This window comes from Austrofundulus limnaeus, unplaced genomic scaffold (genome assembly GCF_001266775.1).
Source record: "Austrofundulus limnaeus strain Quisiro unplaced genomic scaffold, Austrofundulus_limnaeus-1.0 Scaffold390, whole genome shotgun sequence".
NCBI lineage: Eukaryota > Metazoa > Chordata > Actinopteri > Cyprinodontiformes > Rivulidae > Austrofundulus > Austrofundulus limnaeus.
The window spans coordinates 72,466-85,179 of record NW_013952792.1 but is presented as its reverse complement, the minus strand read 5'-3'; the positions used below and the strand labels follow the sequence as shown (position 1 = coordinate 85,179).

General features: G+C 38.7%; 1 protein-coding gene across 1 annotated transcript in view; it reads right to left on the bottom strand.

The window, feature by feature from the left end:
- Positions 1-12,714, bottom strand: part of cubn (cubilin (intrinsic factor-cobalamin receptor)) — a gene marked incomplete at its 5' end in the record, with an annotated part of 20,831 nt that overhangs the window by 4,181 nt on the left and 3,936 nt on the right. Inside the window, 16 exon segments of the mRNA XM_014023775.1 lie at positions 181-346; positions 1,527-1,708; positions 1,986-2,130; positions 2,298-2,506; positions 4,112-4,274; positions 4,444-4,643; positions 4,957-5,174; positions 5,645-5,774; positions 5,934-6,119; positions 6,254-6,403; positions 6,889-7,045; positions 7,189-7,376; positions 7,728-7,953; positions 10,460-10,581; positions 10,659-10,808; positions 11,815-12,018. Of these exon segments, the coding sequence (XP_013879229.1) occupies positions 181-346; positions 1,527-1,708; positions 1,986-2,130; positions 2,298-2,506; positions 4,112-4,274; positions 4,444-4,643; positions 4,957-5,174; positions 5,645-5,774; positions 5,934-6,119; positions 6,254-6,403; positions 6,889-7,045; positions 7,189-7,376; positions 7,728-7,953; positions 10,460-10,581; positions 10,659-10,808; positions 11,815-12,018 (2,796 nt within the window).

The window sequence follows — 12,714 nt, the reverse complement described above, 5'->3', positions numbered from 1 at the left end:
AGACACTGTAAAAAATCACCTGTCTGTATTTACTGCCAGTTAAATCACAGTGGTCTCTTTGATCTTTCTTATTAAARAATAAGGACTCATTAAAACTCTTTATTCCAAATAAAGACATGCTTTTATAATTAAAAAGCTCGATGAATTCTAATTATTGTCTGTAAACAGTTTGATCCTGACCGTGAGGAGAGGATGTCCACGTTGCGTCGAAGCCATCTCGGGAAAAGGAAAAGTCACTCTTGAAGCGTAGGTAGAGCAGGTTAGATCGTGGGAAGATGGGGCTGGGCAGGGTGCTGCCACAGAACCGACCAATCAGTGGCGAGCTCGCAGTACTTCCATTACGGACCTAGGTGACCACACAAGCAGTCGACAATTAAAAAAATGATTATAGTGGTAAACAATGTGCAGACACAGGTTAAAACAACACACTTTTAATTTACAACAAGAAGCWGGAATTAATGACCAGCCACTTGATTTCATTTAATTGTGAAACTAATTGAATTTTTAGYACACTTAGTCCTCATACAAAATCTAAAATGGCTGCTGTAATGGAACTAATACTTTTATGTTTAAGAAAGTAATTCATGACATCTTTAATGACCTAGGTTTTCATGACATGCTGTTCATCTGCAGATAGAATGATTAAAGTCAGAACAAGATTTGCTAACAACAGTCATTCTTAGATATCACTTGTGTTTATCTTTGTGTTTTCCATTGACCTTGGATCAAATCTTGCTAAGATGACAGAATGGTGTTTGTTAATATATATATGAGGCCTCTCGAGACACAGTGAGTAGTCTGGAGAGACAGTGACAGAGAGAAGCAGAGGCACAGGCCAGTTTGTTCTCTGTGTTCCTGTTGTTGCAATAAAACTCAGCTGATCATCTCACGGATTACCTTCATCCTTGGACCACATATTTCTGTCTTTGTTAAATAAATATTGCCRTAACAGTTGCCTTTCTGTTTTAATCTAATTTTCTTTCTGTCCAAGTTAATACTGTACCAACAAAACTGACTGAAATGCTGTTTCTTAATTATATGAAATCATTTGAATACAAATTTKCTGTAAACTTGATAAGTGTTATCGTGGTAACTTCTGGATGTCTGCACTGAACTGCCCTAACATCAACTTCCTCCTGTCACATTAAAAAACAGGATAAAAACACTTTAAGGAAAACCTATATTTGTTAGATCATATCCTCATATTAAAAAAATCTGTGACATGTCCTATTTTAGAGTAAACTCCATTTTTAACACCTAACCCTATGATTCTGTCCGCAGTTTTCACTTTGTAGAAATCTTAGAACCCTGCCTGAAGAAATGACTGTTGAGTAATTACACCACCTTAACTAGACTGTATAAAATTCTGTATCTATGTGATGAACACTGAAACACTGAGGAGCACATCAGTGCTTTTTAACATTCTTTTAATTTAAAGATGACATATTGACTCAGAAGTACAGGTGGAAAACATACTGTAGCTACATATTTTCTGTCTGTTTTTGGATAAATATGGACGGTTTTACCTCCAAATAGTCAAAGTCACAGTTGACATGGCTCTCCAAGTCAAAATTGTTAAAGAAGAAAGAGATGGAGTTGTTCTGTGGAGCCTTTAGTATGATGATGCAATCCATGTTGTGGGGGTAGACGTCAGGCCACCCTGGACTCTTCAGGTAACCATATTCTTGTTCATATGTTCGGCTGCAGCCTGAAAACCAACACAACTGGTGTTAAACCACAAACAGTGCCTGTTGTGAGTTGTAAATGCAAATGGTTTACTTTTAGAGTGAGACCAAATTCCCTTAACATTAGTTCAACCATTTACCTGAGAAAAATAGTTCAGCCCTGCAATTTAGGGAATGTTGCTTAAACAGTGATTAAAGACATGCAGTGAAACATTCATACATCTGAGATAAAACAAGTCAAATAATAAAAGAAAGTTGAAAAGTAGTTGTTTTTTTAAATATCTCTCAATAGAAACTTACTGGCAATCTGAAAGGTGAAACTGAGGCCATTTCCTGTCATGAAGACATCAGATTTGAAGTTCACATGGATGGTTCTACCATGACTGTAAAAGTCTGTTGGATGACCATCTGATGCGCAGAACTTATATGACTGTCCATAGTCCCCCTGGAAACACGAGACCCTTATCAGACAACAATTTACTGGTCTAAACTGAGATTGTCTTTGCTTTGGAATAAAATTTAAACTTCACAACATGAACACAAACTAATCTTTCAACATGTCTCAATAAGATCCAGCTGTTTTTTTTTTAAATTATCTTTATCTAAACCCACCAAAGGCCAATCCTTCATCTCCAGGTAGTTTGTTGAGCAGTCTTGGCTCGGTTGGAGGGCAAAAGTCTGGACGGACACTTTAATGGTTTCTAGGGGCGGGGCATCGAGGATCCAGCGACAGGAGGTGAAAGGAGGGTAGCCACCAGGGAAGGAGGGTGAGGTCAGGGTCTGTGCAGAACTTGTGGCATTCAGAGTCCCGCCACAAATCACTGAAGAAAAGGCAGGTTAAAAGGTACATTTAAAACATATCAATTGTTTACATGTTAATTATTCTGTATAAAGATGTAACTGACATCCAGTGGAGTTATAGAATAAAAAAAAWTTAAAAATCACCATTTGTTTTTTTTTTTAAGTTTTACAAAGATTTGCAAAAACGGCATGAACAGATTTATTGGTACCCTTAAAATGTATTAATCTTTGAATTCCAGTTATATTTCAAATTAACTATTTGACCTTAACTAACACTGCAGGAGCCTTCAAGCTTTCCATTAGCCATTCAGCCTATTTAAAAATAAAAACCACCACCAGGTAAGATGTTTGGGTTCACCACATTGTTTTCTCTGCTCCATGTTCAAAGGTGGAAACTCTCTGTGGAGCTCAGATAACAGATTTTAGATATCTCCAAGCATCTTCATGTTCTGCGGACCATAGCTGCTAGCATTTTTAAAAACTAGAAGGTTCATTGGACCTTCCAGGATGTGGAAGCAATATAAAATGCAACCCCTTGTTAATAAGATGACTAGTTTGGATGGTGGAAAAAGAGCCATTCAAAACCATGCAAGCTAAACTCCAGGTCAAAGTATGTCTCTATCTGATTTTATCATTGGTCGCATTTTGAATAATATTGAGCTCTATGTAAGAAGACCAGGAGAACTCCACTACTGGTAGAAAAATAAACAAACAAAAAAGGCAGGCAGAAATTCACCAAAATGCACAATGACAAGTCCCAAAGTATCTGGAAGGTGTTTCTAGAACAGATGAGAACAAACTGGAACTTTTTGGCTCTGGCTTTATATTCACAGGATTAAAAATATCTCCGGTGAAACATGGAGGGGAATTAATATTGTTTTGGGGTTGCTTTGCTGCATCGGGCATGGGGAACCGTGAATCTGCGTTGGGCAAAATGAAGTCTCAAGGCAAGACATCCTGGACTGAAACGTGCTGCCCTGTGTCAGAAAACTCAGCCTCAGTCACAGGTCATGAGTCCTTCAGAAGGCTAAGGATCCAAAAGAAAATACAGCTGAAAAGATCAAGAATGGCTAAAAAAAAAAAAAAAACAAGACTTTCTTAAATGGCCCTCCATGAGCTGAAATCCCAATTCTATTAAACATATAGGGAAAGATCTAAAACCTGCAGTGTAAAGACACCATCCTTCCAACCTGAGATATTTGGAGTAGTTCGCTCCGGGAGATCGGGCCAAACTTCCTGTTGGTAAATGCAAATGTCTCTTTGTGAAGCACAGAAGTTGCTTGTTGGCAGTGGTTGACGCAAAATGTGCTGATACAAAATTATCAATTAAAGATACCATCTTTTTTGTGTCCATGTCATTTTAATTTATCTATATGACTAGTATGACTCATGCAAGCTGCAAAAAATATATGGAAAACATTACATTTTCTAATTCTGGACTTTTGTGCACTGCTAGGCAATGGTGACAACCAAGATAATGTGTTTGGAACTGGATTGACTGTATCAGAGTGTCATGTTTCAAGTTTACAGACTCAGTTACAGAGTTAACGGCAGATTGAACTGTTTTCAGATGAAGATGAGAAGCTTTTATTTTGCAATAAAGTAAATTTGATAAAGTCTCTTACATGGTACTGCTCTGTAGGTGGCGTTGAAGCCTCGCTTCTCTACTGAGCTGTCAGTGACAAAATGAATTGTCAGGAAGTTCCCACTTGACAAAAAGTAAGCAGGAATGGTAAGTCCACAAAAAGTCCCAACCACAGGGAAGTTCACGTTGTCACCGTCATACACCTGTTAGAGGTACACACATGTTACTGACTTAATTAGAACACTGCAAGACAAACTGTGTTGTTAAAGCACAATAGTTGATGTTATTCACATGACAGGAGGAGTTGTAACATCTGTAATTGACTTTAAGTGGTTAATTCAATATGTTCAACGATGTGGTTAAGATATTTACTTTGACGTAATCATAGTAGCAATTGAAGGAGTTCTCAAGGTCAAAGGAGATAAAAGTTAGATTGATGGCCTTGTTCACTGGCATCTCAATGGTCCATAAACAGTCCATCCTGGGCTCATAACGTCCATCCAGGTTTGGATCTGGTGAACCAAACATGCCCATAGGCATGGAGAGGTAACCGCCGCAGCCTTGAGCTGGACCTGAAGGAAAATTCAGAAGAAAATCAACAGTCAGTTTTTTTTAATGGGTTGTTTTTTAGTGTCATAATAATGACAAAGCAAGGAACGTCAAAAACAAGTGAAACTCTAAAGTTGCTGACAAGAAAGGAAAAGTGCCAACAAAGACACACATTTGACTTCTGGACCAGTCTCTGTGACCATGAACAGGATTACATGGGTGTACAAAATGGATTGATGAGTGGTTCTTTTCATCCATAACATTTTATTTTACTTTTGACCATTTGTCTTTATCTGCGTATGACAAATATATTTATCTCATCTTAACTCGACTTACCRAGCGTTTCAGCGTAAGTAGCTCTCCAACCTAAACCACTGACTGAGGAATCTGTCGCAAAGACTATGAACAGTTGGTTTGTGGAGGAGCGCAAATTAGGTGGAAGCACTGTGCCGCAGAATTTCCCCAGCAAGGGCGCTAAGGTGTCCTGTCCGTCATAAACTGCTACATAGTCGTAACGACAGGAAGAAGACGCCTCCAGATGGAAGGTGTTAAACCTGTGGAGGAAGGAAAAGGGAACATGAAGGATGGGATCAATTTGTTTACAATTCCAGAGTCAAGCCCAAGTCAAAGACAGGAAAAAGTTGAATCAAGTCCAAGTCACCTCAACAACTCAGCATTCTGACTGCTTTTCTTCAGACTCTCCCTTGAGTTAACYTCCAAAGCCCTCTAGAACTACCTTCTTTTTCAAAATTCCTTTAAAAGATCTCCTTAGAGCCTTTTTTATGTGACCATTCATATCATCAAGTTTTCTTTTTGTTCCCACATCTCACATAACATATCTTGTACTTTATTCCAATACCCTTCAGTCCAAGCAACGTGYGACATCTGTAATAATGACCACTTTGAGCCATTTATGCATACRTTCTACGTAATGATTGACCCTTGAGTCAAATTTGGYTAATGTTTARTTTMGTTTATAATGACCCCTCTGCAGTCCTACAWTTCAACAAGTTGAAAGTCTTACTTGAGATCTATCACTCTGTCTGCTTGGACAACGATGTGGTAGGTACAGTTGATGTTGTGGTGGTAGTTGATCGTGGAGAGTCCTGGACTGCTCACAGTACCTGCGGTGCTGTTAAAATACCCGCCACATGCTGTAGAGATACACACACAATAACACAMGAACACTGGGGAATCTTGTTGCAAAGACAATGATCAGTTGGTTTGTGGAGGATTATTGTGGACTGACGAATGGTTCTTTTCATCCACAACATTTTATTGGGTATTYWTCCAGTTTTAATTACTTTACTTACGAATGGTTCTGTATTCAGCCATATAGCCGCTGCTGGTGATCACAGAGTCTGAGTAGAAGTGGAGTAGCATGGGACCAAAAGTGGAAAAGGGACCTGGGATGTTTGTACCACATAAAGTGGCCATAGGAGTGCTACTAGTGGGTGGGTTATAGATCTTCAGACCATCATACAGRCATGTGGAATGTGCTGGACAGAGAAAAGACAAGTTATTAAAAAAAAGACTTTCRGCACTACACCCAGTAATTATCAAAAGAAGACTTGTCATATTCTAAACTAAAATCATTTAGAAGCAAACAGWTCTTATGTTTCTTGTCTCGTACTTTCTAGTTGGAAAACCTGGAAGGTGAGGATGATCACAGTCTGCTCTCCAGCATCTATAGTGTAGTTGCAGTTAGAATAGTCGGGGTAGTTAGCTGGAAAATTTGGAGAGACCACACGACCACTGGCTGCTGTGAAGTTTGCGCCGCACCCTTTACAAATCGAAGAGATAAACATTTTCTTGAGACTCAAAACCACAAACATGACTTACGTTTTGTTTTATATTTAAATTTTATTATTTGTTAATCAAACATATAGCTTTAGGTGTAGATCTAATGTTCTATGAGAGAGTAACAACTGCCATGTTAGCAAAATAGGTGCAGTTGCCGACTAAATTTGCAATGCTTATTTTTAGATCTGTACACAATCAAAAGGTGTGCTCAAAGTTTTTCAGTATATCACAAGAATAACAACAAGAACCAGAATAATACAAATAAAAACTATGATTTCAATAGGCCTTTGCATCACCTGTACTGCTCAGGTTTAATATTAATAACTGAGTCAAGACAGGTGTCAGAATTATTATGAATGCTAATTTTCAAAAGTCAATAAATACAAAAACAAAAGACTAAACTTCACCAAATACATAAACCAAACTTTGAATGTGGTATTTGGTGCAAATAAAACCGATTCTTACGGGTACTGAAAGTAGCAGAGAACCCTTTCCCGGGGGAATCAGAAGATTGAAATCGACTCGAGATGATGTTATATGGGGCAACAACAGGTCCTGGTGTCACTGAGCCACAGCCTGTCTTCAGCAGAGCTTCATCATTTTGGGAGCTGCCTGACCACACCTGCAGAGTCACAGAGACCCAAAATTAATGTTTTCACAGCAAAATAAAATGACTCGCATACAATAAAGGACTGCATTTACCATTCAATTTCACCATAAGATAATCAGTTATTTTAAAACATGTTTATAAATTAGACTTTGTACCTTGATGTAGCTGTTCCGGCAGGTCCCAGTAGGATCTGGAATCTCAAAATTAGGGCTGAAGCTCATCTCCAGGTGGTTTCCCTCGTGAGCAATGACCTGCCAGGTGCACTCCACATTGGCTGGGAAGTTTTGGGGATGATTTGGCGACTTAAACGTTCCACTATCAGCATGGATCACCCCTCCACAGCCTAGTGAGATACAGTAATATACTGTGTAAGTATCAGCCAAAATGTTGAAAACTACATATATTTCAACGTATCTACATCGTGCAACTGTTGCACTAAAGGTTAGCTGGGTAAACTCAGCTAACAAATGAAAATAATGAAACTATTAGTGGTTTCACAGCAAGCTCTACSAGAACGCATCTAGAAACATTTAGACACAAAATGCTTTTCTTAAAAACTTGTGATTTAAACGGCCCTAGAGGTGATTTTATCCTGAAATATGAAATATGACAACAAAGGTGAAGTAAGTGATTTAAAGCAAGAGTTCAAGAACAATGCAAGTTTATTTTAAAGCATGTTCCAGTATAATCTCACCAGAAGAGTCAGCAGACCAGGTGGCAATGAATCCACCACTAGACACACTGTGGTCAGCCAGGAAAACCACAGCCAGCTTATTGGTGCCTGACTGGACAGTTCCAGGAGAAGTGGTGCCGCAGTACTGCCCAATAATAGGAGCGCCAGGGGAACCTCCATTAAAAATGGTCACAGAGTCCCAGCTGCAGGTGGTATGTGGCTCCAGGCTGAAATAGCTGAAAGTCAGCTGCAGAGGAAGACATGTGAGGCAGACCCAGTCAGTTTGTACTTAATAAGTAGCCTGCAGTGTTTTAGGCTTCGCTACGTTTCTTCAGTATTTGATCACAGACAATCATTTCTGCCTCAGCAAATGAARAATGCAAAAATCTAATACATTTATTAAAAATATTATTCAGTATCACACTTGAAACTTGTTCATTAACACAAAAAAAGCCTCAAGATTCAACTTGCCAAGACAATTRACAATTTTGTGGGAGGTATGAATATATTTGAGCCTGTATGCATAATTCAAAGCAGGTGTGGATAAAAGAGAATATGCAGTAAATTTAAATGCACGCATTCAATTCTTGTTTTTTAAAAAACAACATTGAACCTGTATGTTGTACTCCATTCTAGAAAAAAAAGTTCTAAAATTTTCAAATCAATCCGACATTCATAAAACACTAGAGCACCTGAACACTTAAACAATGATCAACAAACCTTGTTGTGAGGAAACATGACATCACTGTACTGTTTTGTGTCCAAACAACATTTCATTGGGTGAATGCCTTACAGCATTCACACTATTGAGATCATTTTTTCTTCCTTCCTTTTTTTGGCCCCATTCTCTTTCCACAATTTTTATGCTATTTCAACAATTCATATATCAAAACGTTCAGCTCATTCAGGACATTCCAGCTATGACTTCTGGTATTTCTGCTGTTTATACTTTTTTTCCTTTTTTTATAGCTATTTCACTTTTTTAGCCGCTTTTTTCCCCATTGTAAATGAATGGGGCTATTTTCATCATCCTTGAAATTCTTCAAAATGATTTTTTAAGCCACTTCAGAAGAAAACAGAACTGAATATTAGTTTCTTCATCATCATTGACTTACATACATATAGATATGCATACATATTCATAGATTCAGTGACTGTCAGAAACCCAAGGATCTGAACACCTGTCTGTGTGCCGTTATGAACATGCATGTATATACAAGGTTTCTCCAATAGAATATTTAATAGTGACTGTGGAGGACCACAGACCCTACCCCCAAGGCCCGAGGCAGACATAAGGAAGACCAGAGCCAAAGACCCTGAGATGGACCCCAAGTGCGGAGCCCCCCAGGGTGCCAGCGTATGAAGAACCGCCCACCCACCCCCAGAGCGGACCACAGGAGAGAACCTGGAGAGCCCCCCCAGTGACCTCGCGCAGTAACCCCCCGGGGCCAGCAGCGACGAGCTCACAGGACCCGCCGGCACCCGCAGCGCTGGAGTAGATCCGAGCATGGACACAGAGGCCCGGGCCCTTCAAAATGTTTTTAAAGCTTTACAAAACCTTACACAATTTGGTCTGGTTATGCTGTTTTTTACTTCCTTGTGCAAATGTTAGCTACTTTTTTGTGCTAATTTTAGCTTTTTGCAGCTATTTCAGCTAAAATTCTACTTTCTGCTATTCTCCTACTTTTTTCTACATTTTTTGTGTTTTTTTCTGCTACTTAGAGCTGTTTATGCTTTCTGCAGATGTTTCCTGTTATATCTAGCTATTTGCTGCAATTTTAGCTTATGTTCAGCTGCTATTAACTAAAGTTTTTTAAGCTAAGTACATATTTTTGTAGCTATTACAACTTATTTCTGCTAAGTTCAGCAAACTTGTGCTTCTTATGCTATATAAAGAAATTCCAGCTATTTTTTATCTGTTTTACTGAAAATTTTGTCTGTCTTAGCTATTGAACTATAAATTCTCACCTTTTTGTAATTTTCTGCTGTTTTTCTGCTAATATTGCAATTTTTTACAACACTTTCGCAATCTGGGTGCTATATTCAACTTGTGGCTGCTATGTTTAGCTTATTTTATGCTAATTGTAGCTTCTTTTTTTTTGGTATATTTGCTATAGATCTGCTTCTTTATTTTATTCTTCTGCTTTTTTTCAACTTCTTGTGCTTCTTTTCTGCTACTTGGAGCTGTTTATGCTTCCTACAGATGCTTTCTAGTGTAATAAAATGACAATACAGCCAATTTTTAATATGATACGCTAAAACATGGTATGATAGTAGCTGAAAATGTTCCAAAATACCTGCCAGTGCTAAATTCAAATTATTTTATTTCAGCTAATTGTTGATATAATGAGCTAAAAATTAGTATATTGGCAGCTGAGACTTAGCTCCATCACATTCTGAAGCTGAAAAAAAAATCAAGATAGTAGCCAAAGCTATTTTGTCTACTTTTTCCAAATGAAAATAAATGGCGCTTTTTTCAGCATCCTTAAAATTCTTCATAATGTTTCTAAATCTTTACAGTACCTTGTACATTATATTCTGGTTTTGCTCTTTTTCAATTTCTTTCAGCTAATTTAGCTTTTAGCTTTTTTCTGGTACTTTAACTATATTTTTGCACCTTTTTAAATTTCTTTTATATTTCTTATTAGTGTTGTACTAATCAGGTACAGTACAAACCTTTAAAACCARTGAGCACATTTCTGTTAACTCTTGTGTTTTTGATCTCTCTACACACATCTGGCAGTGTAACTTACTGTGATTGTGTGTCCAACTGGAGCTTCTAGCAGCCAAGCACAGCGACTGGGGCTGGGATAGATGTTGGGATAATTGGGACTGGACATCACCCCTCCTTCACCCGTTTGCCAYCCTCCACATTCTGCACAGAGAGAACAGAGTTAGAAGGCATTGTTTGTCACAATATGGCTGCCACATTAGAAAGTGTTGCTGCCTTACCAGAGAATGAGTACAAGGCCTTGAAGCCCAAGTCGCCTTCATATGAGTCCGTCTGAAAATGGACCCAGAGCTTTGGTGTAAACACAACAATGGGGATTTGTGGAGCGGTTTGTCCACAGAACTTGGCCAACATGTCCCCGTCTGAGTCACCTGGATGACAGTGTAGACAAGATGACACAAGCTTGTCTGGTGAATGACTTCTGTTACTATTTTTAGCGTAAAAAAGAACACCCTTCAGTATAGATTATTGGTAAATGATATAAAATTGAATGTCCTTTTTTTTTTTTACATTTTAATTGGTTTACTGAGTATTTTTTAACACATTGAGTGATTCTATTGGGAAGCTTAAAAGCACAGAACTTGCTCTACTTTGTCCAATTGGGTGTTCCACTTCCACTCAGGTCCTCTATCTGACTCTTAGGAGCTTGAGAGCTCAGAATAGCATCTTAGCTTTTCTAGGACTGCACTGATCTGGACAGAGATCTCAGATGTTGTTTCTGGGATCCGCTGAAGCCACTCTACCAGTCTGGGGTTCAGAGCACCGAGTGCTCCACTGGCACCACTGACGCTTTGACTCTTCACAAATTCTTCATTTCCTTTWTAAGTRTTTTTCAAGCTTTTTGAGCTCCTTCTTCCTGATGTTACAGTCACCTGGGATCACCACTTCTGTAGCTTATTGACCACAGTCTGTCTGTTAGACATCCCGTGTTTATYAGGCTGGATCTAGAAGTCCCACTGTATCTTAGCCTTGCTGTTCTCYTCCAACCTTGGTGGAGTCTCTCACTTTGACTGTGAGACCTCCAGTCCCTTGGTTACAGGGTTCCATGTACACCTTAGCAAAAAAAAAATGCATCTGTGTTTCTCTAGGACCCTGAAGGTTCAGGTCTTGTTTAAGGAGTATTTTTGTTTTCACTGTTCATGCAGCTTGGTGAGTATTACCCAGCTGAGGAACACATAAAAGGCTGCTCTGTTCTGAATAGTACCAGAACATAAAAAATAAAACAGAAGGCACCAACTCAGGTCTATTACATAAACTCCCAGAACATGTTTGCTCACGTGTAAAATATGGGCCATTAAAACTTTCTAAAGACRTAATGTGAGGCTGTGATTGTTAAACATGAGAATGGTGCTGCTGTAATCTTTTAGAATGACTTACCTAAACGAAACTGCAGGAAGTCTGACTGACAAGTCTGATGATTTTCCAGATGCAGGTCCTGAATAAGCACCACGATCGAGGAGTTGACGTGACTCGGGTTTTCGATTAACCACTCACAGTTCAGGTTGTTGCTGTAATTGGACACTTGGTAGCCAGGTGAAGTGAAATTCCCACCTGCTGGATTGTCAAGAACTCCACCACACTCTACGTAAATAAAATATTTAAAAAAATACAGATAAACAGTAAGTAAAAATGAGGCAATAACTAAAATTGTCATGTAAAGTACCCTATCTTGCACATGTAATTTAATGTAATTATTAGAAACACATTTCACATCCATGCAAACTGGATCACTACCAACAACCAAAACACTTGAAGGATACAGTATTTTGTGACTGATCAACAGAATTTTAGATACATCTTATACTAGGATATATCTTATACTTTGTGATTTTAGTCATTTACTTTAAACAGTGATAGAATTAACAAGACTCTACCTAATATGTGCCTCGCTCCAACAGTGTAAGAATAATTGTTTACATTTATGGCATATCATTGCTGACGTAAGAGGAACCACCCTCTAGGGGTGTGACCGGGGTATTTATGAACAGTGTAATGACACGTAAGCTCTGGGCCATTTTGTTTTAGACTCCGAAGCACAGACAGGTTTCAGGTGAAATAGAATCTTTAGAGCTGAATATAAACAGTTAAATGAGACCTAATCAGGTTTCTGCATTCAGTTTAGATTACTGTAACTCTCTTTACCTGGGAGTCAGTCAGTCACTGCTCTCACGTCTGCAGCTGGTGCAGAATGCTGCTGCACGACTTTTGACAGGAACTCAGAAGAGGGAACATGTGACCCCTGTCCTGGCCTCACTTCACTGGCTGCCTGTATATTTT